This window comes from Bos grunniens, chromosome 13 (assembly GCF_055505025.1).
Source record: "Bos grunniens cultivar Pamir isolate PY7600 chromosome 13, Bosgru_T2T1.0, whole genome shotgun sequence".
NCBI classification, from domain to species: domain Eukaryota; kingdom Metazoa; phylum Chordata; class Mammalia; order Artiodactyla; family Bovidae; genus Bos; species Bos grunniens.
Window position 1 is genome coordinate 44,975,099 of NC_141177.1, and position 22,848 is coordinate 44,997,946.

Sequence of the window (22,848 nt, forward strand, 5' to 3'; positions counted from 1 at the left end):
ACTAGGCTTTGAGTTCTAATTCTTTTTTCCCCCCCATTCCCCTGCTGCTATTGACTGTTATTGGCTGATACTGACTATTCTACTAAGAACCATTTTGAAATCAGGAATCCGCAACTAATAAAACGGGTTGTGTTCTGCTTTTAGGAAATGAAAACACATTTTCTATAGAAATATTAGTAATTTTAGGTAAGAGATAACACATTCTCGGAATACCACATTCTGTTCCAAATAAGGGGGGTTGGGGGGATGAGAGCACTAGTGGTTTACATCTGCTGGAACCCCTCAAGATTTGCCCGTGCTTCCAGTGGAGCAGGTGGACCAGCAGCTCACAGGAATACGCGCTTTCCACCCCGGAACTACAATTCCCAGAATGCCACGGGGCAGGCTCCCCGGTTGATCAGGCCCCTGAGCACCATAGGTCTGCTGCACACATGGCGGCTCCATGCAAGGCAGTGATCATCCCGGGGAATGGGGGCGAGGATGTGGCCGCCCACGGGTGGTACGGCTGGGTGAAGAGGGAGCTGGAGCAGGTAGGAGCCGCGCCGACCTGCGCTGGGAGGGTCGGCCTGGCGTCGCAGGGCGCTCCGCTCCCACCCCTTGCAAAGCCCTGCCGCCCTGTCTTAGACTCTGCAAGGAGGGCTGGAAATCGGGCTGGTGAAGCAGGCTGGAGGGCTTCTCTGAGGCTAGAGTCCTAGCTTCACCTCTAGAAACTAGAGAACGCCCACTCCCCGTATCTCCTGCAGGTTCAGATAATTTACCTGTCTCCTCTGCTCTCTTTTAATTCATAATGTTGATATATACAAAGGATGTACGTAACACGTGTGTTCATCCTGAAGCACGATGTAATCAATACCTGAGAGTCCTGTCACCAAGCCGAAATCTAGAACCTTCCCAATACCTTCAGAGCCACCTGTATGTCCCTCCATCCCATTTCCCTGCCCACTAAGCCAGTGAACCAGTGAAGTTGTTCAGTCGTGTCCAACTCTGCGATCCCATGGACTTTAGTCCACCAGGCTCCTCCATCCATGGAATATTCCAGGCAAGCGTACTGGAGTGGGTTGCTATTTCCTTCTTCAGGGGATCTTCCCCAGCCAGGAATAGAACCCAGCTCTCCCACATTGTAGGCTAACGCTTTACCTTCTGGGCCACCAGGGAAGCCTGTCTGTTTTTAAATTCAGTCCACTCTGAAAAAAATGTGCTTTTCAACGTCCATATGTATGCTTTAAACAATACCTTGGTAAATTTGGCTTCTTTGTGAGTTTTATAACAATGGCATCTGTGTTGTCTTCTGCAGATTGAATTTTTTTTTAAACCCTCTTCTGTAATTAGGTAATGACTGTTTCCTGAGTTGCCAACCCACTCCAGTGTTCTTGCCTGGAGAATTCCAGGGACGGGGTAGCCTGGTGGCCTGCTGTCTATGGGGTCGCACAGAGTCGGACACGACTGAAGCAACTTAGCAGCAGCAGCAGAGCAGGTCTAGAATAAAATCTCAGGCTTATGGCTGAGAGCCACGATGGAGCTAGAAAAGTGTCCAGGAGGATGGGATCTCCCACTCTCTGTACCAGCTTTGTGCACATCTTACCTATTCCCTGGAGCATAGTCGGATTGGCTCCAGGTCTGGAGCCCTCTGTCTACATATACACTGGTGGTGATAAATGGAGATTTGTAGATGCACATATAGAGATCTGCAGAGCTGGCTGGATAGAGAACTACTGACAGGTGGCAGTTCATGAGGAGGGACTGTTTGTTCATATTTAATCCTATACCATTTAATCCACTTCATTTCATAATAGAAGCAAATACTTATTGAATTGATAAAGCTCATATCAGGTGTCTCATTTCTTATTAGCCATTACTAGTTGTAACTAAGTGCCTTATAATAGTTTTTTCTTTCCCCCTCATATTGTAGATACCTGGTTTCCAGTGTTTGTCTAAAAACATGCCTGACCCAAGTAAGTTTTTTAAATGTATCTTTAAAAAGCCCACTCTTGTTGGGTTTCAATCTTGCCATTTTCTGGTAGAGAAGCCGAAGGGAATACATACCTCAGGATGAATGATGGCAAGTATTTGAGGGGAGGAGGCTACAAACCAAAAGATGTGATAGAAAGTTCTAGGAGGAGCAAGAAGAGCACCCAGGGTTGGTAAAACTTAATTTTCAACTTTGTAAGCAACTTGATTTTCCCTTCTATAATCAAATATTTTCAGGCAGAATTCATGGGTTTTTCATTTCAGGCAGAGATATGACAAAAGTTATAGCATCTCTATGAGATCCTAATAATAGAAAATGTAACTTTGCCACTTTTGTTCTGAGCATGTCTGTGACTTGTCTCAGGAATTTCCTTCTTGGAAAGAAAGAGTATATGTGGACGTCAACTTGAGAGACAATGTTGTCAACAGGATTTCTGTTTTTCAGTTGAAAAGTTTACATTAAAACTTCAGAGTTGTATTTTTTCTTTAGTATTTCCTTACAAGAACATGGTAAAAAAATAAAAACAAAATTATTTACCCAAATTACAGATTTGAGTCTTTCCAACAGCAACACAGGAAACTTTGGCTCCATGAAAAAAGCCCCATCCCCTGTTGGGGTCCTGTAGTTTACTGAGCAATCCTGTGTTAGAAGGGTGGGCAGGACTGAGCTAAGACTGCCCCTGTTGAGTGACAGACTCTTCCTTTCCCCTGAACCGCAGTCACAGCCCGAGAGAGCATCTGGCTGCCCTTCATGGAGATGGAGCTGCACTGTGACGAGGAGACCATCATCATTGGCCACAGCTCTGGGGCCATCGCAGCCATGAGGTTCGGTCCCTGTTGAATGTCACCCCTTCCCCCGCCCCTGCCATGGGCTGCAGCCGTGCTTGCCTGGGAAATAGCTGGTGCATGTCTTAAGTTTCCACTGCAGAGGAAACAGTGCTGCCCTCAGAAGTGGTAATATGATCTGTCCTAATTCCTTCCTGGTTTGGTTAGTGGATTAAAGAAATGTAATCCACTCAGACACGGATACAGTGATCCTTTTAAAACAAGAGTGCCTCCAAACCCCAGCAGCTCCTGACCCCCCCAGAAGAATATCTCGGCCTTGAACACCACCACCACCCATGTCATCTCTGCCATCTCCCCATAGCTGCCCCCTGCCTGGCTTATAGACCTCACCGCAGTCCTTGAACACTCTGAGCACACGCCTTCCTCAGGCCCGTGCTGGCCATCGTCCTACCTGGACTTAGTCCCGAGACAACCTGTGTGGCCTTCTTCTCTCTTTTTTCCTTGTTAATTTTCTGTTTAGTTGATCTATCCATAAGTGTGAGTGGGGTATTAAAGTCTCCCACTATTATTGTGTTATTGTTAATTTCTCCTTTCATACTTGTTAGGATTTGTCTTACATACTGCGGTGCTCCCATGTTGGGTGGATATATATTTATAATTGTTATATCTTCTTCTTGGATTGATCCTTTGATCATTAGGTAGTGACCTTCTTTGTCTCTTTTCACAGCCTTTGTTTTAAAGTCTAATTTATCTGATACGAGTATTGTGACTCCTGCTTTCTTTTGGTCCCAATTTGCATGGAAAATCTTTTTCCAGCCCTTCACTTTCAGTCTGTATGTGTCCCCTGTTTTGAGGTGGGTCTCTTGTAGACAACATATGTAGGGGTCTTGTTTTTGTATCCATTCAGCCAGTCTTTGTCTTTTGGTTGGGGCATTCAACCCATTTACGTTTAAGGTAATTACTAATAAGTATGATCCCGTTGCCATTTACTTTATTGTTTTGGGTTCGAGTTTATACACCATTTTTGTGTTTCCTGTCTAGAGAATATCCTTTAGTATTTGTTGGAGAGCTGGTTTGGTGGTGCAGAATTCTCTCAGCTTTTGCTTGTCTGAAAAGCTTTTGATTTCTCCTTCATACTTGAATGAGATCCTTGCTGGGTACAATAATCTGGGCTGTAGGTTATTTTCTTTCATCATTTTGCCTTCTTCTCTCTTAAGTCTCTGCTCCACGTCACCTTCCAGTGAGGCCTTCTGGAATCACTCCCTGTGAAACAGCAACCTCACCTCACCTCACTGAATCTTACTCCCTTTATATCTGTGATGCCCCTTATTATCTATAGCACTTTTTATCATCTGACATCCTATTCATTTCTTGTCTGTCTCCTGCCACTCAAATGTAAACTCCATTAGGTGGGACTTTTTTATTCTGACACCGAATCCCCAGCCTGGGGGAGTGTCTGGCATATGGTAGGTGCTCAGTAAATCCCTATGGAAAGGTGGAAGCTGTCAACCAGCCCCACCCCCAGTCCTCGGGGTTCACGGGCACATCCCTGCTGCCCTATTAGAACGTCACCCTGCAGGCTTCTAAGGCCTAGAGTAAGGACAGAGTTGGCTGAATAGCCTGTTAGGGTTGGGTTTCCTCATTTGTGAGGCTGGATGACAAAGGATTATTGTTTTGTGTGGCCTCTTGTCCTACTCAGTCTCTCAGGATGTCACATGAATTGTTTGTCAGAGAAATCTTGCCAGGTCCCATAACCTGTAAGCCACACCTGTTGAAGCTACAAGAATGCTTTCTGATGTGGACCTGCAGAATCGTGGTAGGCGTAGTGTTCACAAGCTGCAATGGGTTGTCTGGAAAATGAAGAAATCACTTTACGCCAAAATCTGTACCAACTCAAGGCCAGCTGAATTTTTCTCAGGCCGCTGCTAATAACCATGTGCCTTCTTTAAAGGCAGGAGCCCCTTCCTGACCCCAGTCTCTGCTCAGTAAGGGAACTACCTACACCGTCAGCTGAGCGTCTGCTTGCTGGGCACTGTTTGAGGGAACAGGGCCAGAAACAGCAAGAAGGCCCAGACCTGCTGGGGGGGAAACAGATGTGACACAATGCAAACGAGTAACAGCACAGAGTGGAGCATCGTGTGAGAGGCAAGGTTCTGCAGTAGGACACAGACCACCCGCTCCCGTCACCTGGGCTGGGGAGGTGTTATGCCTTAGAGTGCTGATTCCTGGGCCTCGCTCTCAGTCCTCTGAACAGATGCTCTGGGGCCGAGCCAGGGAAACTGCGCGTTAACCAAAAGGTAAAGCCAGTGCAGGCTGAAGGTGGATGCACCCACACATCGAGATGAATGATTACCCTTGTTATGCTTATTCCAGGCGAGGCCTGCACTACTTTGAGAACTGAGTAGAAGCTCAGGTAGCCCAGGTGAGGCAGTTGCCTGCTGGGCTCCTAGTTCTCCTGCAGTTTGCTTGCTCTTTTTCATACCAAGCTCAGCAGCCTGCACCATGTGCTTTCTGTAGGCTGAGTCAAGTGATTTTGGGTGGCTTACTGCCTTTCTGGGAATTACATTTAACACTAGACATAAGCTACGTCATTCCTGTCTCTCCAGGTACGCCGAGACCCACCGGGTGTATGCTATCGTGTTAGTGGCTGCGTACACATCTGACCTGGGGGATGCGAACGAGCGTGCAAGCGGTAAGTCTGAAAGCAGAGACCCCGGGGAGAGCCCCTCCTGTAGTCAAGGGGCTCCATGATAAAACAGCACTGTCTTCTGACAGGCTAACAAGACGTTTAATCGCACATGAGAAATACTCACCACCCATCTAGATATAAGGTAGGCACTTAGAGCGGTGGACCAGCTTGTAATCCACAATCTAGAACTGAGCCCCCGAACCACACCTTCCCTCTTCACCAGTAGCCACAGTATCAAGCCCTACAGATTGGCAAACTCACAGTGGGGTTCGGATTCTTCATGTCCCTGCTGTGGTCTTCACTAGAGCAGCTAGAGTGGAAATGGTCCACGGCACTGAGATGCTCGGTGTTTTTCTCACAGGCTACTTCAGCCGGCCCTGGCAGTGGGAGAAGATCAAAGCCAACTGCCCTCACATTGTGCAGTTTGGCTCCACCGATGACCCTTTCCTTCCTTGGAAGGAACAACAAGAAGTGGCCGACAGGCTGGAAGCCAAATTGTACAAATTCACTGACCGCGGCCATTTCCAGAACACGGAGTTTCATGAACTGGTTAGTGCAGTCGGGTCCATGCTGAAAGTACCAGCGTAGACAGGATGGCTCCTGCTATCTGCATACCAACATGGGAGGAGGGCAACTATCAGATTATTAATAGTCGACAATCTCTATTATCACGTGAATACCGACACATAAAACAGATCCAATTAAGGCCCAAAATACCTAAAAAAACACGTTTCAGTTTTCAAACAGCATTTTTGTTCTCAACAGAATCTACATCTCCTCAAATTGCTATGACCTAAAATATTCTTTTTCCCACTTGGAAAGGGACAGGGGACAGCTTAACCACCCTTACCTGTCCAAAGTGAGTAAGAGTAAGACAGAAACAAAACCTAGGTTTCCTGACCCCCCCAGTTCGGATTAAAACAGGTTTCATGTTACGATGAAGGAGCTGCACTGCTCTCTGACATAAAACTTTTGTTTTCGGGGAAAGAAAACATGACTGAAGGCCCAGCGTTGGTGAAGAGCTCTGAACGCTCTTCAGTTGGGAGCTGACCCCAGATGTTAACCCAGACCAAGTCCTTCCCCTTTGACACCTGACCCCTCACCCTCAAACACGTCGAGAGTGACACATAAGGAGGTGGAGGCAGGGGTGTGCAGGGGCAGGTGGTGAACATGAGGAGCCGACTGGATCGGCAAGGATCGGGCCAGACCGCTGAGGCCAACCGGGCAATGAACAGGGAGAACTCCTGGGCCCTGTTGCCATGTGGGAATTTTTGCCAAGATATTGCCAATCTTTCTGATTTTTCAATCAAAACAAATTTATACAGTGGGTTTTAAATTTAGGGACTATTGTGTGTGTGTATATATATATATATATGTATATAATCCATATGTACATGAATTATGTTCAGTCCACAGACATATGGGTTATGTTAGTTGGCAACTACAGTGTAAATAAATTTACAAACACTGTGAGACACAAAGTTCAGGCCACCCCTGTGTGACCTCTGCCTTAGGTATTCCCTTAGCCAGGTGCTGTAAATGGTTCTCTGTAAAGCCTGAGAAAAGCCTGAGAAACAGATATGATGTCAAAGGACAAAGTCATGGAACAATTTGGATTCTGTTAGTCTTAAATATTTTAAAAAATGATCTTTCCACGCCTCAAGTTTTGTTCTGTAAAATGCTCCACCTTTCAGTTTCCATGGGCCTTGAGATCTCTTTTAGCATCATTCCATGATTTTTCTTCTAATCACACTCCCTCAAAAAACCCTTTCTCATTTTCCAATGTTTTTTGGCTATGATGATCCCTAAGTATTGCCTCAAACACTTTCCAGTAAATTCACACCTGACATTTGCTTCAGTAATGTGAATTCCCACCATTTACACCTCATGAAGATTTAAAGCTATCATTTGAAGCTGAAGAGTCTTGATTTCTAAATGTGCTTTTAAAAAGTCAGGAGACAGTCTCTAAGCTTTCAGCAGTAACTACCTTAGGGGGCTGGGAATCTTGCTAGGTATGGTGTGGTGGACATCTCTTGTTTACTTTCTACAGCTGGGAATGTTCTGAGTTTGCTGGGCTGAATGTGTCTTTTATAACTAAAAATAAATCTGATGAGTTAGTGAAAAGCAAAGTAGATAAATCAGTTGAATAATTTTCTTAAGAGAGGTTGTGTAGCACTGATATGACTAAGCCTGTAATCAAAGTGCGATTCTGTTTGAATTATTTGGCAGTAGTAATTGTTCTATATATGTTCTTTCTTGTTTTCTGCAGTCCTTTCTTAAAAGTAAAAACTTATACAAATAACAGTCCATAATACTTTGTTGTACTCTTTCTCTGTAGAAAAAAAACAAATACATACAATTGAAAAATAATTAACTTCGCTATTCTTCTTTCCTATAAAAGTAATGAGTTTGGAGCCATATGGCAGTCCAGCTGTGCCACTCAGCATGGCAGCCAGTAGCCTCGGGGAGCCAGCAAGACAATGTGCAGTTCTTCACTCATGGAAGCCACAGTGCAGGTGCTCTGCCATCATGGGTGACTAGTGGCTGCCTTGCTGGACAAAGATACAGAGCATCTCCATCCTGAGAGAAGGTTCCCCTGGACAGCGCTGTGCTAGAGCACATGATACATTCTTCCCTCACCCACCAACACAGTCGAAGTGACTCCACTGAGTTACTTTTGATTGGTTTGCTTAGTTGATCACGATAAAAATTACCGCCCTATAAAACTTACTCATCACCAAACCGAGATCAGAGAAGTTACATGACAGAATCCCACATGAACTATTCATGAAAACTATCAGATCGTGGCCTTTCATGATTCTCTGTTTGACTCTGTACGTACAGATCAGTATAAAGCAGAGACAGGCCTTGACAGACTCCAGGGAATATCTGTGTTCAGGTGAGCAAAATGCCGTACACTAAACGGAGATCAGCTGTGAGGAGTAGGACTTCACGTCCAGTTGGACTTTGTGGTGTTGTGAGCCTAGAGCCCCACAGTTTGTTCTCGTCAGAACTTACTCCTATAAATATCCATGTAACCAACATCAGAGGTGCTGTATTTTTAAATCACCTCTTCCCTTCTTAATATTCAGAATGAAAAACAGGCTAAGGGGAAAAAGTTTAAAGGGACTCTTTAGTCTGGTAGGTAAGGAATACTTATGGTTTAGCCACAGATTGTCAACTTTAAACAATCTCTGGCCCTCAATATATAGTACAAAATCTGTATTAAAAAAAAAAAAATCTGTATTTAAAACGCAAACTGGTTCCTTCTTTCCACTTCTGACTCTGACAGGCCAGGTCCCAGGAGGACAGATACTCATCCTACCAGTCCACTCTCAGGGGAACCGAAGCCCTCTGTAGTTTCTGGCTCCCAGACCCTTCTGGATCTAAAACATACCCAATAATTGAAATGATCTCTGTTTCAAACACCAGTGTCATCAAATGCTAATTCTATAGAGCTCACCACAGAATTTATATGGTTCTTACAAACTGGTTACTGAGCTGAGTTTTATTTTACTATTTATCTCAAAATAACCCTTTGTGATGGTTCTTCAAACTGAGGTTTGAACCCAGGCCCCAGGAGTAACTTTCCTTTCCCTTGGCCCCTGGCTTTTGACCTGGACACAGAAACCTTTAAGTGGCGCCACAAAGTGAAAGTACGACAGCTGAGATCCTAAAAAGCCCTATAGCTGAATTCTGTGCAACAAAACATGAAGTGACCTATTGTTTTCTATTCACCTAAGGATTGGGACTGAAAGTGCTATTGAAACTGAGGACAGTTATAACAACTTCTTGCTTAGTTCAGACCTGTTATATATGGAAACAAATTGAAGATAGGATAAGGAAAGAAGAATGATACTCCCTTCCCCCCCCCAAAAGGAATGGAAGGCAATGGATTATTTTTAGTTTTAATTTTAGTTAGATAAGAATCTAGGGGAAAATTCTAGCAAATAATACAATTGAGCCACAGACTTTAACAACAAAGAGCCAGGGAAGATATTCCCTTTAGGATGAGAACAATGAACATTTATGCACTGAAAACATGTCCTTGACAACAGTCACCGTTTGGGTTTGAGGTAAGTACACCAATGTAATCCTCAGAAAGAACATTTCTGACATAAAAAGGCATCAGTAGTGTGTGGAAAGGGATGCTCTGCTGTCTCCCACCTCATGCTCCAAGTCTGCGTCCTCCCCTGCTATTCCTCCTTCCCCACTTTTCGTTTCTTCTCAATGAAACCGTGGAGAAAACAGAAATGGTGACACTGAGCCATATGTAAAAAATTCCCAATGAAGACCTTGATAAACACCTTTAAAACAGGCATTTTAAAGTTCTGGCCATTATCACAGTCCTTGGCGAATACTGACTCGCTGGCTTCTTTTCTTGTAAATCATCAGAAATCTCGAAAGTTCCAACAGGTGGTCTTCCAGAGGTTCTAAGTATTTTACTTACTGAAGAATGGATTTCTCCACTAACCTTATTATCTGTTTCATACCCTGCTGACTACACTATCAATATAAATTTAGTCTTCATAGATTAAAAAAAAATATTTTTCTGTAGCAGCAAGTCTGTACCTTGAATGCTGTCAAGGGAGTGTGATGTTCCATCATGAATTAAATTATTTGCTCCTGAAGTAACTTCATTTGCAAAACGTCAGCAACGTTCATAGTTCTCTATTAAAATTCGAGCCACTCTGTCATGTAAATACAGTTAGATGGTGAAATCTCACCACCTTCATGGCAGTCATCAAAAACCTTTAGAAAAGAAAAAAGGTTACATTCAAACTCAAGTTTTAAAATTAGTATATTATAGGTAATGTCTTAAATATCAACTAAAACTAAAAATTCTAACAAAATATCCAATGTTTCAAGCATTTATTTAAAGCAATATTAAAAACAAAACTTTCAAAGTGAAAGGTTAGGTCCTGGAAGAAGTCCTGCTCTGATCATGGTTGCCACAGCACTAAGCTGACTAGTCTACCTGTCCACTGGGCAGAAGGCAGGCAACGGTCCAGGATCGGAGATCTGTACACACAAATGACTTAACTAATCAAGTGTTTCATATTTAGTCACCTTCCTTTTTGTGAAAGTGCTAAATAGAATTCCCAACAGAGTAGCCTTTTTTCTGGGAGTTGAAACCAGGGCATGAGCTGTAGACAATAGAAAGCAGACAGGCAGTCTGAGAATATACACACCACAAGAGCAGGGACAGAGCCTGCAGCACGGGTGGGAATGAACAAATGACGAGTGTCGGCGTGCTACAAGGGAGAACATGTCACCTCCGGGTGTGAGGCCTGGTTGTCAAGTCTCAGCTGAATGCTCTCAATCTTCCTTGCCCTAAGTCCCCTCACACTAATACCACTAGCTCTAAGGGTGCAGGAGGATTATGAGACCACAGACATTTTCAAAAACATGTCTGGCCCACAGCAGGTTCTCACCAAACCCCATTACCCTCCCTACTTAGGTGAAATGGTTAGCCCTCAGCAAAAACTGCATTTTGCAGGGAACTCTCAATGTATGCTCAAAGTACGTGGCAGCCTGGATGGAAGGGGAGTTTGGAGGAGAATAGATACATGAGTAAGTATGGCTGAATCACTCTGCTGTGCATCTAAAACTATCACATGGTTAATCGGCTATACCCCAATAAAAAATAAAAGGTTAAGAAAAGAATTGTGCATTTTGGGATCAAGAGCAGAAAACCAATTTCCTTAAGGTGGTTATTATAGGGAAGAATGTAAGGTGATGACATGCTCACTAAAGGTCTGTCATCAAGGTTACATGGTGCTTTCAGCAGCTCTTGCTGGTACGTTAAGTTAGGTGGCATCTGCAGTCGAAGGCAGTAAAGTAGAAAGAGAAGCCATTTTAACTCACTGGGCAGAGTCCGCAGGGTGCCCGGACCAAGCCTGTGGGCGGGATGATGGGACTGACCGCCCGGTAGAGTTTCATGTGTCCGTCCACACTGCCAACGGTGCCCTCTTTGGCAGCAATGATCGTCATCTCTACTTTCCCATCATAAATGAGTGTATTCAAGATGGTCTCTATGTCCTCCATGGACAGCTCCACCTACAAAAGCAGTATGTTAGAAAGGACTCAAAACAAGGAGTCATCCTTCTGGAGGGTGCTGATAACAGTAAAAGGTCACAATTCTTGATGAAGTGGGGAAGGATTGTGCTACAGTAACTGAAATCACAAAGAAGTTGAACAATGGCCTGAGTGAGAGTAGACCACTCAGATTCCAGGGATAGAGCACTGAGCTCACTGCTGAGCTTGATACCTGCTGATGTCTTCGCCCTCCTAGGAGGATCTAGACTTGTCACATTTCTTTAGCAAGAATCTGATGGAGATTTATAAAAATGCTTAAGCAGAAAGGTACTTTAGACAGCAAATAGTCCAAATTCCTGTGCTGTTTTTTTTAAATAAAAGAGAACTGGAGAGCAGAAATGAAAATGACTTGTCCAAGCAGCCACTTCAGCATCTTCTCTGATGGTGAGGGGCAATTAAGCACAGTGTCCATATGTACAGATCTTCCAAAGAATGTGCTGACAGTGCCACTTACATCTCCTAAGTAGGAAGCTACCAATAAATGACAACCGATACTAATGACGGATGTTTGGCACATATGTTGAAATGTCCCCAGGAGAGTCAAGAACTTGTCAGAACAGACTTTTGCATCTGGTAGTGAAATGCATGGCCAGGCTTCCACCCTGCTGCTCTGGAGCCCAAGCTCAAGGACATACAGTTCAGAAAGTGCCTGACGGCCAGGACTGCCTTTGCCTGCCTGGCTTAGGACAGTGGGTTCTACATTTTGCGGATTCTGTAGAACATACACAGATATCACCTGAGAAGAGGGTCTGGGCCAGATGTGTTTAGAATACAGTGTAAACCATATCCCTACAATGAAGCAAAAGTTTTTAAAAATAAGATGAAAATTAGAGACTGGGCTCTGACCTTACTGATTCCCAATTCACAGATATACTTCCACACTTCATGTGATGAAGCAAATGAACTATTTCTTTGTATCATTGGATTCTGTTTGCTTTCTCGTGCGGTTTCTGCCTATTAGGGTAGAAATATAAATTTCATGAAGAATACCAGTACCTTCTGAACACAATTTCTATAGAGGATAATCAACAACAGGACCTATTTTGTTTAGGAAAAAGGACTAATTTCAGTATTTTCAATTCCTATAAGATACAATATGTATGATTAAACATTCCTTATGAAAAAACTTAAAAAAAAAAAAGAAAAACCACTTGGAGGGATGTTTCCTCAGTTATAGCTCACCTTGGTTTGTAGGAATTTAAAACACTGTTGGTTAAGCACCTCCACAAATTCAGATTCAAAATCCTGGTCACTGTACCAGGCCCCACCTGTCACAGAGCGGTCTGGCTGCAGGTTATAGAGCATATACACCTTCTTTTTTGAGGCCTAGGGGAAAAAACCACACACACAGCAGACGGTTAAAAGGTAACAAAGCAGTTTTCCAAAACTAAGACTTAAAAACCCCAAAACTTTATATTTCACACCAGTGTGGGATTTACAGAATTACTGGGACTACAGGACAACATACCAAGTCGCCTTGTGCTTGGCTTCCCCTATTAACACCCGACATTATCAGAGTACATCTGTTATAGCTAATGGACTAAAGCAGCATCTCCAAATGGTCCAATGTGAGCTACAATTTTGAAAATGTTTTTTGATCAGTTGTTTTAAATCATGACATAGCCGAAAGAATGATAAACACCTGAAATATCCTTGGAGCAATATATGTACAGTGAACATTCAAGAGAAGAAAAGAGACTGTTACTCACTGCCACAGACTTAACGGCTTTGATAAGCTTTTTACTTTCCAAATTCTTTAGAATTTTGTTAATTTCTGTTAATGGCAAGTTGCTTTTGTATCGGATATCCCTGCTCCATATTCCTGTAAGAAAGTAAAGTAAGATAAGTTTAATACTATAGGATTTGTGTTTCTTTTCCCATTGCTTATATCTCATTGTAAATCTAGCAAAATATGTATATAATCCTGGAGCATTGCTATAGGAAAAATGACGCACAGGTAAGAATCTCAGATAAAGTAACAAAAATATGCAAAAAAGTTGTATGTTCCATTTTCTAACTGGAAATTTCTTGGAATGCTAGCATGGTATCTTTTAAAAATCATATGATAAGGGACATTTTTCTAAAGGAAGGAAAATCTTGATGTCATTGAATTAACATACATTGGCCTTTCTGTGCCCTCCTACATTCCAGCCTCTTTTTTCTAAAATTTCACTTTAGATCGTATACTGTGAAAAACAAACTTAAGTTTGGGTCAGGGTCAGTTGCCATCCTCAATGGATAGTAATTAAAAAAAAAAAACCTTTAGAGAGCATCTATGTGTATGTATGTCCACTATATTTGGAAAACAGAAAGATTACAGTTCTTACAGTCACTAAGAACCTGTGCAGAAAGCTACGATTTTTCTTTCAAAGAAGGAAATAAGTATTATACGTATAAAGGGAATTTATGTAAAAATATTTTGCTGTATTTTCTTCCCAACAAAAAGGCATAAAATAGGAAGATTTTGTTTTAAATAGAGAATGCTGTCTTCATATTTATTTTTAAAATGTAATTTAACTTCCTAACACATAGAAAAATTGTACAATTTTAGGTTACATCATAATTGCTGAAGCTAATATCAATGACTCAAACAGGTCTTAAATTGTAATAACAGCAATTTAGATCCCATTCTTTGAGGGCAACAGGAGAGGAACTAAACAGCTGTGGAGGGAGCTACATCAGACACTGCCATGGGGCACTAGGTGTCCCATGGTTTCCTACAAAAACCAAAGAGATGTTATGATCCACAATTTACAGATAAGAGGAAGAAACGAAGGCTTCCAAAATTTAGAAAGTGAGGATAAAAAAACCCTTCAGTTTTAATTTATTTGCTTCGGATAATACATGTACATGGTTCAGAATTCAGAAGTTTCTTTCCATCTCCGCCCGTGGCCATCTAGTTCCTGCCTCCCTTGAGGCAACAACAGCATCACTCTTGGGTGTCCTTCAAACATATGTACATTATAAATATGTATACATATGCGTGTGTGAGTATGTGTGTTATATTTTCTTCTCCTTTGAACACAAAGTTCAGCAGACTGAACTGACTACTCTACACCCTGGGAAGCCAGGATCTCCGTCCCTAATATCTGGTCTGAGAGACAATGTTTTTTCTGCTTGTTCCTCTAAAACTTACCTTTATTTCCTGCATCCTCTATGATCTGATACACTAGTTTTTCTTGGTTATCTGATCCTTTCATTTTACTGCAGGGGAATAAAGCAGAATTAAAAAGGCAAAGAGGTACAGGCTAATCTAATCATCTATACAATCACTTAAAGGAATGAGTAGACAAGTCATCACATTGACTTATTTACCAAAAGGGCTTACCTTAAAAAGAATGAGACAGGGCTGTATGTACCAGAATGAAAAGATGTCCAAGATACAGTAAGTGAAAAAAAACAAGTTGCAAAACAGTATGGATAGCATGATCCAAATTTGTTAAAAAAAAAAAAAAAGAAAAGAGATTATATATAAATATATGGTATATAAATATATAATAATCTATATATATTTATATATACCTATAAGAAAGGATATATACCAAATTATTTAGAGTCACTATCTCTGGGGAATGGAACTCCTGTGGGAGGTAAGATGATTTGCAGGACCAGGTTTACATGATGCAATTCTGTACTGGCCTTTCCCACCCAAACATATATTACTTTTACAATATTAAAAATAAAAATCAGGTGCTTACCCAGCATTCTGAGAATCCTTTATTCTATACAGAAGTCCTGTATTGCTCCTTAAGAGATCCAATTGACCCTAAAGTTTTGTTTTTTTTTAAAGAAAGAAAATAGCAGTGAACTATTTTGGAGACATATCAAATCCAATGGCAAGCATTAATGCACTCTTCAATATTTTACACAGACTAAAATATCCTACCTTGTATAATTGTGAGTTCCTTCCTTGAGTACTTAAGATTTTCCCTACATATCACATGTGATATGTATATTTTTTAAACTTAGCTCTTTATATCACCGTTTCCTCAAATATTAATACATAACAATTTCCTACATGTTAGATCCTAGCCTAGTTATAAGATCAATGCATAAGAACTTTAAACAAGCACCTTTAGAATAATAAAAATTCATATTCAAGTAAACTGAATAAATATAAACATAATAAAATACAACATCTTTAAAAAGTTCAGATAAAGGCTATTAATGCAAAAATATTTTGACACAATGATTCCATGCTCTTGCATTTCCTTGAGTCTGAACTTGTGAGAATGCCGATGGCTGTACCACTGGGCTCCTGGCAGTTCAGGGAAGCATCACTGAGAGAGGTTCCCATGAGTCAAGGCTGGGCAGACCCGTAACTTGGAATCAGGTTGGTATATGGGTGAAAAGCAGTCCTTTCCCTCCCTCCCCCGGCCCCCTAAGTGGAAAAAATTGAACCACAAAGCCCAATTTGGAAGTTTCATTTAGTTGTTTAATTTAGTTTGTGAACGTTTAATGAACACCTGTCCTGGGAACATTTTTGGGGTGGGGAGGACAGACATGAATTCCAAGAGAGAATTCCACAGCTGATTTCAATACCATCGGGGTGGCGTGAGGACAGAGCCAAGTGAAGGGGGGGATGGGCTCCCAGGAAAGTCGCTTTGGCCCAGCCTGTGGGTTCAGGGGTGCTGCCTGAGTTGAGTCTTAGGATGAGGAGTCAGTGTGTGAGGAAAGGAGGAAGGGCCTTCTAAGCAGGGAAGACAGAATGAGCAAAGGCCCGAGACACAGAACAGCGTGACGTGCCAGGGAACAGAGAACAAGCTGTTCCCTGTGAAAACTAACTTGTGAGGCAGGGGGTGCAGAGAGATGAGGTCAGTGGGGAAGGCAGGGGCTCAGAGTGGTAAACCCTGGAGTCTGGACTTGAATCTCCAGAGCTGAGAGAAGGGTTTCTGGTGGGAGAGTAACTTGGTCAGAACTGCCTTTAAGACACAGCAGGTTGCTCTGAGGCACACGCAGCGAGGAAGGCCATTAAGATGCACCTAACAGTTCAAGAAGAAGCCAAGAGCCTGAACACATACAGGGGTGGGAGGAGTGAAAACAGGGGAACGAATTTGAGGACAGTTTAAGGCAACCCACTCCAGTATTCCTGCCTGGAGAATCCCACGGACGGAGGAGCCTGGTGGGCTACAGTCCACCCGGTCGCAAAGAGTCGGACACGACTGAGCGACTTCACTTTCACTTTCACTTTAAGAGCTAAAATCGGCAACACTAGTGATTTATTAACAATTACTCCCTTACTTAAAATTCTTGAGTAGCTTCACCACTGCCCACTGCAGGACTGGCAACAGGTGACTGCTGAGGATAATTTTCAGATAGAAAGAAAAAGGCTGAAAGTGGAGTCTGAGGACAAAAACATTTATCACCATACTTCCCAGCATCCCTTGCTCTATGCTTCCAGAAGCTGAAGACCTTCACCATGGTGAAGCGACTAGAAATCACAACACTCCTTCTCTTTTGGTTAGAACAGGGTTCAGCAATCTGATGCACTGCTTTTTTTTTTAATTGAAGTAATGTTATATTAGTTTCGGGTGTACAACATAGTGATCTCAAGTTTTTATAGACTGTACTCCACTTAAAGTTACTATAACACGTTGGCTATATTCCCTGTGTTGTACAACACATCCTGTTTCACCTCTTATGCCCCTGCTCACTTCCCTCTTCCAACTGGTAACCACTAATTTGTTCTCTGTATCTGTGAGGCTGTTTTGTTATTAACATATTCGTTTATTTTTTAGATTCTGTTGGCAAGCGCAGTACAAAATAGCCATATTAAGAAAAAGTCCTTGGGAAAATGGCGAAGGGCCAAAAGTACCCGGCTTTGTGTACTGTGGACAAAAACATCTCCTGCCTTTGGTTATGCTCGGCGCCAAGATTTAATAATAAATAAAGATGTTACTCGAAAAAATGGGTTATGGGATAAGCACATGAGTCACCTAGAACACACTGTCCTTAAAATGTTTTTACTGATTATGTGTTAACCCTGTATGCGCTCTGCTGGCTGTATACTTTAAGCTCTTTGTTCCCGCTTCTATAGAAAGACTTGACTACAAAAATAAACTTGTCAGTCCTTACAAGAGACTGTCCGAGTGTCATTCTTTCAGGTTCGTCGCTTCCGAGTCCCGGGGAAAAAATCCCCAACAGATTCCACACATAAATGATAACATATAGTATTTGTCTTTCTGACTTATTTCACTAATACCCTCCTCCAGGTCCATCAATGCTATTGCAAATGGCAAATTTCATTCTTTTTTTTACAGTTGAGTAGTATTTCATTGTATGTATATGTGTGTGTGTATATCTCTATCTATATGCCACGTCTTCTTTATCCACTCATCTGTTTTTGTTTGTTTGTTTTTTCCCACTCATCTGTTGATGGGACAGTTAGGTTGCTTCCACATTTGGTTATTGTAAATAATGTTTCTATGAACATTTGAGAATTGAAGTTGCTCAGACGTGTGCAACTCTTTGCTATCCCATGGACTGTAGCCTACCAGGCTTCTCCGTCCATGAAATTTCCCAGGCAAGAGTACTGGAGTGGGTTGTCACTTCCTTCTTCAGGGGAACTTCCCAACCCAGGGATCCAACCCGGATCTCCCACATGGCAGATAGACGCTTTACCCACTGTGCCACCAAGGAACATTTGGGTGTGTATACCTTTCTGAATTAGTCTTTTTGTTTTCATTGATATATATACCCAGGAGTAGAACTGCTGGATTGTATGGTAGTTCTATTTTTAGTATTTTTGAGGAACCTCCATACTGCTTTCAATAGTGGTGGTACCAATTTACATCCCACCACCTACAGTGTACAAGGATTCCCTTTACTCCACACTGCCACCAACATTTGTTGTCTGTGGTCTTTTTCATGATAGCCACTCTGACAGGTGTCAGATGATACCTTATTGTTTTGATTTGCATTTCTCTAAAAATACTGCTACAGTTTCTGTCAGAGCATGTTCTGCCTATGTTTTCTTCTAGTTTTACAGTTTCCGATCTCACTGTTAGGCCTTTAATCCATCTTGGAGTTTGTTTTTATATATGGTATGAGAAAATGTCCTAATTTCATTTTTTTACATGTGGTTATCCATTTTGCCCAGCACTACTTGTTGAAGAGACTCTTTTCCCCATTATGCATTGTTTCCTCCTTTGTCTTAGATTAATTGACCATTAAGTGGATGGGTTTATATCTGGGCTTTCTATTCTGTTCCACTGATCTATATGTCTCTTTTTATGCCAGAACCATACTGTAGTATGGTCTGAAGTCAGGGAGCATGATACCTCCAGCTTTGTTCTTTTTCTCAAGATTGTTGTGGCTATCTGGACTCTTTTCTGTTTCACATGCATTTTTGTATTATTTGTTCTAGTTCAGTAAAAAGTGTCCTGGGCATTTTTATAGGGATTGCATTAGATCTGTAGATTGCTTTGGGTCATATGGACATTTTAACAATATTAAATCCTCCAGTCCATGACCATTGGATATCTTCCTATTACTTTGTAGTATTTTCAATTTCCTTCATCAGTGTTTTAGAATTTTCAAAGTTAGGTCTTTCACCAGTTTGTCTCTAGCTGTTTTACTCCTTTTATGTTACTTCGAAAAGAGACTGTTTTCTAGCTTCCTCTTTTTGATAGTTCATTATCACTGTATAAGAAAGCAACAGATTTCTGTATATTAATCTTGATCCTGCAACTTTACTGCATTCACTTATTAGTTCTAATAGCTTTTTTGATTGAAACTTTAGCATTTTCTTTATATAGTATCAAGCCATCTGCAAGTAAGGAGAGTTTCACTTCTTCCCATTTGTATGCTTTCTTTTTCATATCTGACTGCAGTGGCTACGACTTCCAATACTATGCTAAATACAAGTGGTGAGATGGGCCTCCTTGTCGTCCTCCTGATTTTTTCTTTCTCTTTGGCCGTGCCTCACAGCTTGTGGGCTCTTAGTTCTCCAACCAGGGACTGAACCTGGCTCCTGGCAGTGAAAGTGCCAAGTCCTGACTACTGAACTACAAGGGAATTCCTATCTTCCAGATATTAGAGGAAAGGTTTTCATCTTATCACCACTGAAGACGATTTTCTCTGTGGGTTTGCCAGAAACAGTCTTTATTATGTTGAAGTATGTTCTCTCTATACCAACTCTGATGAGTTTTTATCATGAATGGATGTTGAATTTTGTCAAATGTCTTTTCTGCATCTGTTGAGATGATCATGTGACTTTTAATGTGGTGGATTATACTGACTGATTTGTGCATACTGAACCATTTTTGCATTCTTATAATAATTTCCATTATCATGGTGTATGATTCTTTTTGTGTATCACTGAATGTGGTTTGCTAATATTTTGTTGAGGATTTCTACATGTATATTCATCAGAGACACTGGCTTCTGATTTTCTTTTTTTACTATTATCTTTGTCTGATTTTGGTATCAGAGTAATGATGGCCTTGTAGAATGAATTTGGGAGTGTTTCCTCCTTTTCAAATTTTTGCAATGGTTTGATAAGGATAGGTATTTGCTCTTCTTTATGTGTTTGATAGAACTACCCTGTGAAGCTATCCAGTCTTGGACTTTTCTTTGCTGGGAGGCTTTGATTAATAATTCAATTTTACTACTAAAATTGAATTAGTAATCAGACAATTACAATCTGGTCTGCAGAAATTGTCTATTTCTTCCCGATCATCACGTTTATCCCTTAGCTGTTTATTGTAGTTATAATTAATATTTCCATTTTTGTCTTTTAATCTTCATACTAGTTAATGTATTTGATCCAAAGCCTTTACTATATATTTGTCTTTACTAGCAGCAAGATGGAGAAGGCAATGGCACCCCACTCCAGTACTCCTGCCTGGAAAATCCCATGGACGGAAGAGCCTGGTAGGCTGCAGTCCATGGAGTTGCTAAGAGTCGGACATGACTGAGCGACTTCACTTTCACTTTTCACTTTCATGCATTGGAGAGGGAAATGGCAACCCACCCCAGTGTTCTTGCCTGGAGAATTCCAGGGACGGGGGAGCCTGGTGGGCTGCTGTCTATGGGGTCGCATAGTGTCGGACACGACTGAAGCAACTTAGCAGCAGCAGCAGCAAGAAGCAAACAGAAGGTGGGAACAGATTATGCCTATATGTACATGTGTGCCAGTATGTACCTTAGTGACAAATTACTAAATATAACAGTTAAAATACAATTGTCTTGTAAAAATGCATATTACTTCTTTCCTTAGTTTAGGGAGTCTGAGCTGTTTCCTGGTTTGAAGTCTTATCAGTCACAACTTACCACACTTTTGAGAATGGTTTCATTCTACATAACAGAAAGTAATGACAATTATAACATATAAATAATTACATGAACTAGCTGGATTCACCTTACCATGGACAACAGTCTATTGATGGCCACTGCCCGCTGTTGGGCTTCTATATGCGGCATTTCATTCTGAATTACTTGGTCTGTGATTCCATGAGGGAACTGGTGACATAATTCTATAATCCTAGGAACAAAAGAATTAATGATATTCATGTTTTTACCTAGTCCAAGAGTCAGTAGGGGGAAAATATAGGCAGAACAGTTTAGAAGTGTGCCTTTTTTCACATTTGACAGATAATCTGGGTTTCTACAATGGTTCTGAATGAAAGCACATTAAAAATGAGGAAGATGCTTTTGAAGTACACAATTGCATTTTTATTGTATTTAAGAGAAGCATTTCTTATTCATATGAACTTTAAATTAGGACAAAAGTCAAATGAAAACACAGAAAAACACATTAAAGCTGAGGCTTCAATTTTCTCAGATGCAACAAGTATGACAAAGTGAAGAGGCAGTGCCTTGGGTAGCCACAAGTCTGTAAGCAGGAGGCAGATCAAACACTTCTGGAGGGAAGTCAAAGTTTCTTTAGGGACAATTCACCACAACTGGGACCTGGTTTTGGAATCATCCCTAACAAACAAAAATAAACCTCAAGTTTCACCTTGTCACAGGATCATCATGTGTGTTATTAATAACAGTTTAAAAAAGCTGGGGTCTTTATAAATTCTGTGGTAACCTAAACACTTCAGTGCACTGTAGAGAATATAAAATTATAAGATGCTTCAGTTCAGTTTTCACCCGCTCAGTCGTGTCCGACTCTCTGCGACCCCATGGACTGCAGCACGCCAGACCTCCCTGTCCATCACCAACTCCCGGAGTTTACTCAAACTCATGTCCATTAAGTCAGTGACGCCATCCAACCATCTCATCCTCGTTGTCCCCTTCTCCTCTCGCCCTCAGTCTTTCCCAGCTTCAGGGTCTTTTCAAAAGAGTCAGTCTTCGCATTAGGTGGCCAAAGTATTGAAGATGCTTTGGGAGATGCTTTGGGTAAGCGTAAGATGCGTTGGGTGCCCTAAAACCTTCACTTAATTATCGCGCTCAAACCGTTTGGTGTCTGTTGCTTCATAATCGAAAACTGCACCCTAAGTCTGGTTAAACCTTCCGTCACGGGAGTTCCTTGGTAACAAGGGCGATCCTGGATCAGAACGTGTTTACACCAGTACCCCATGGAGTCGCAAGGAGTCTGACACGACCAAGCGACTAACACTTTCCCGGGGGGAAACGCCGAGTCTTCACTCTGGGCGTGGATCACTTTAAGGAAAGGTGCGCCTGAGTAGACAGCTTCCCTGACAGACCCAAGGAAAGGCCGGCCACACAATCTCGTCAACTGTCCGACTCGCTCTGAAGTTCTTAAGAGTGCCGTCTTCCGGAGACGGGAGAAGGGTCCGGGAGAAAGGGGGCCTCCAGAGGCGGGGAACGAGCCTCACTCCCCGATTTACCTGTTTTCGATTTCCACCGGATCCGCGTCGGGCGGCTGCACCTTCACCTTCACCTCGGCCATGAGGGCGCAGGTGCCGGGACCTTGGGGGAAGAGACCTCTCCGGGCGGCCGGACTGCGAGCCGAGGGAAGCCGGTCGCGGGTAAAGACAGCGCTCGGGGGGCGCAAGGGGCTTTCTTCCTCAGGTCGCAGGCGGTCCTTCTTTGCCGGTCGCCTAGAGGTGGCCAAGTCGCGCCTGCGCCGCTTCACGCTCGCGCGCGCTGTTCTGATATTTTCATTCTGGTATTTCGTTCTGTTATTTCCAGAAAATCAGAGACTGTCGCACGAACAAGCCTGGTTCTCATTTTGAGTTGGGAGGCCACCTTGTAGCGCTTTCCAACCTCTGTGAAGGCAAGTTCTCGGACGCCTACGGTTAGGCCTGAAGAAAGGAGCGCTCTGCGGCCGCCTGTCTCCGGGCCAACCGCAGGGGCGGAGCTAGTTGCTAGGAAGCGGGTTCCTGCCAATCACC

General features: G+C 42.3%; 2 protein-coding genes across 5 annotated transcripts; one reads left to right on the forward strand and one right to left on the reverse strand.

The window, feature by feature from the left end:
- Positions 1–395: 395 nt before the first annotated feature.
- RBBP9 (RB binding protein 9, serine hydrolase) lies at positions 396–7,813 on the forward strand. The gene is made up of 5 exons (XM_086333816.1): positions 396–530; positions 1,910–1,952; positions 2,688–2,793; positions 5,361–5,446; positions 5,805–7,813. The coding sequence occupies exons 1-5, from the start codon at positions 432–434 to the stop codon at positions 6,029–6,031; spliced, it is 561 nt and encodes a 186-aa protein (XP_086189942.1). The 5' UTR covers positions 396–431; the 3' UTR covers positions 6,032–7,813.
- A 1,524-nt stretch (positions 7,814–9,337) lies between these two features.
- On the reverse strand, positions 9,338–22,825 carry POLR3F (RNA polymerase III subunit F). Of its 4 annotated transcripts, XM_086333812.1 has the most exons (10): positions 22,342–22,811; positions 20,909–21,026; positions 15,241–15,308; positions 14,871–14,891; positions 14,679–14,746; positions 13,252–13,364; positions 12,725–12,868; positions 12,389–12,496; positions 11,312–11,503; positions 9,338–10,195 (listed from the first exon to the last, which is right to left on the reverse strand). In XM_086333812.1, the coding sequence occupies exons 1-10, from the start codon at positions 22,401–22,403 to the stop codon at positions 10,118–10,120; spliced, it is 972 nt and encodes a 323-aa protein (XP_086189938.1). In that variant the 5' UTR covers positions 22,404–22,811; the 3' UTR covers positions 9,338–10,117. The 4 variants fall into 4 exon arrangements, with proteins under 4 accessions (XP_086189938.1, XP_086189939.1, XP_086189940.1 ...); XM_086333813.1 differs by lacking the exon at positions 14,871–14,891 and having other exon boundaries at positions 22,342–22,825; XM_086333814.1 differs by lacking the exon at positions 12,389–12,496.
- Positions 22,826–22,848: the final 23 nt, after the last annotated feature.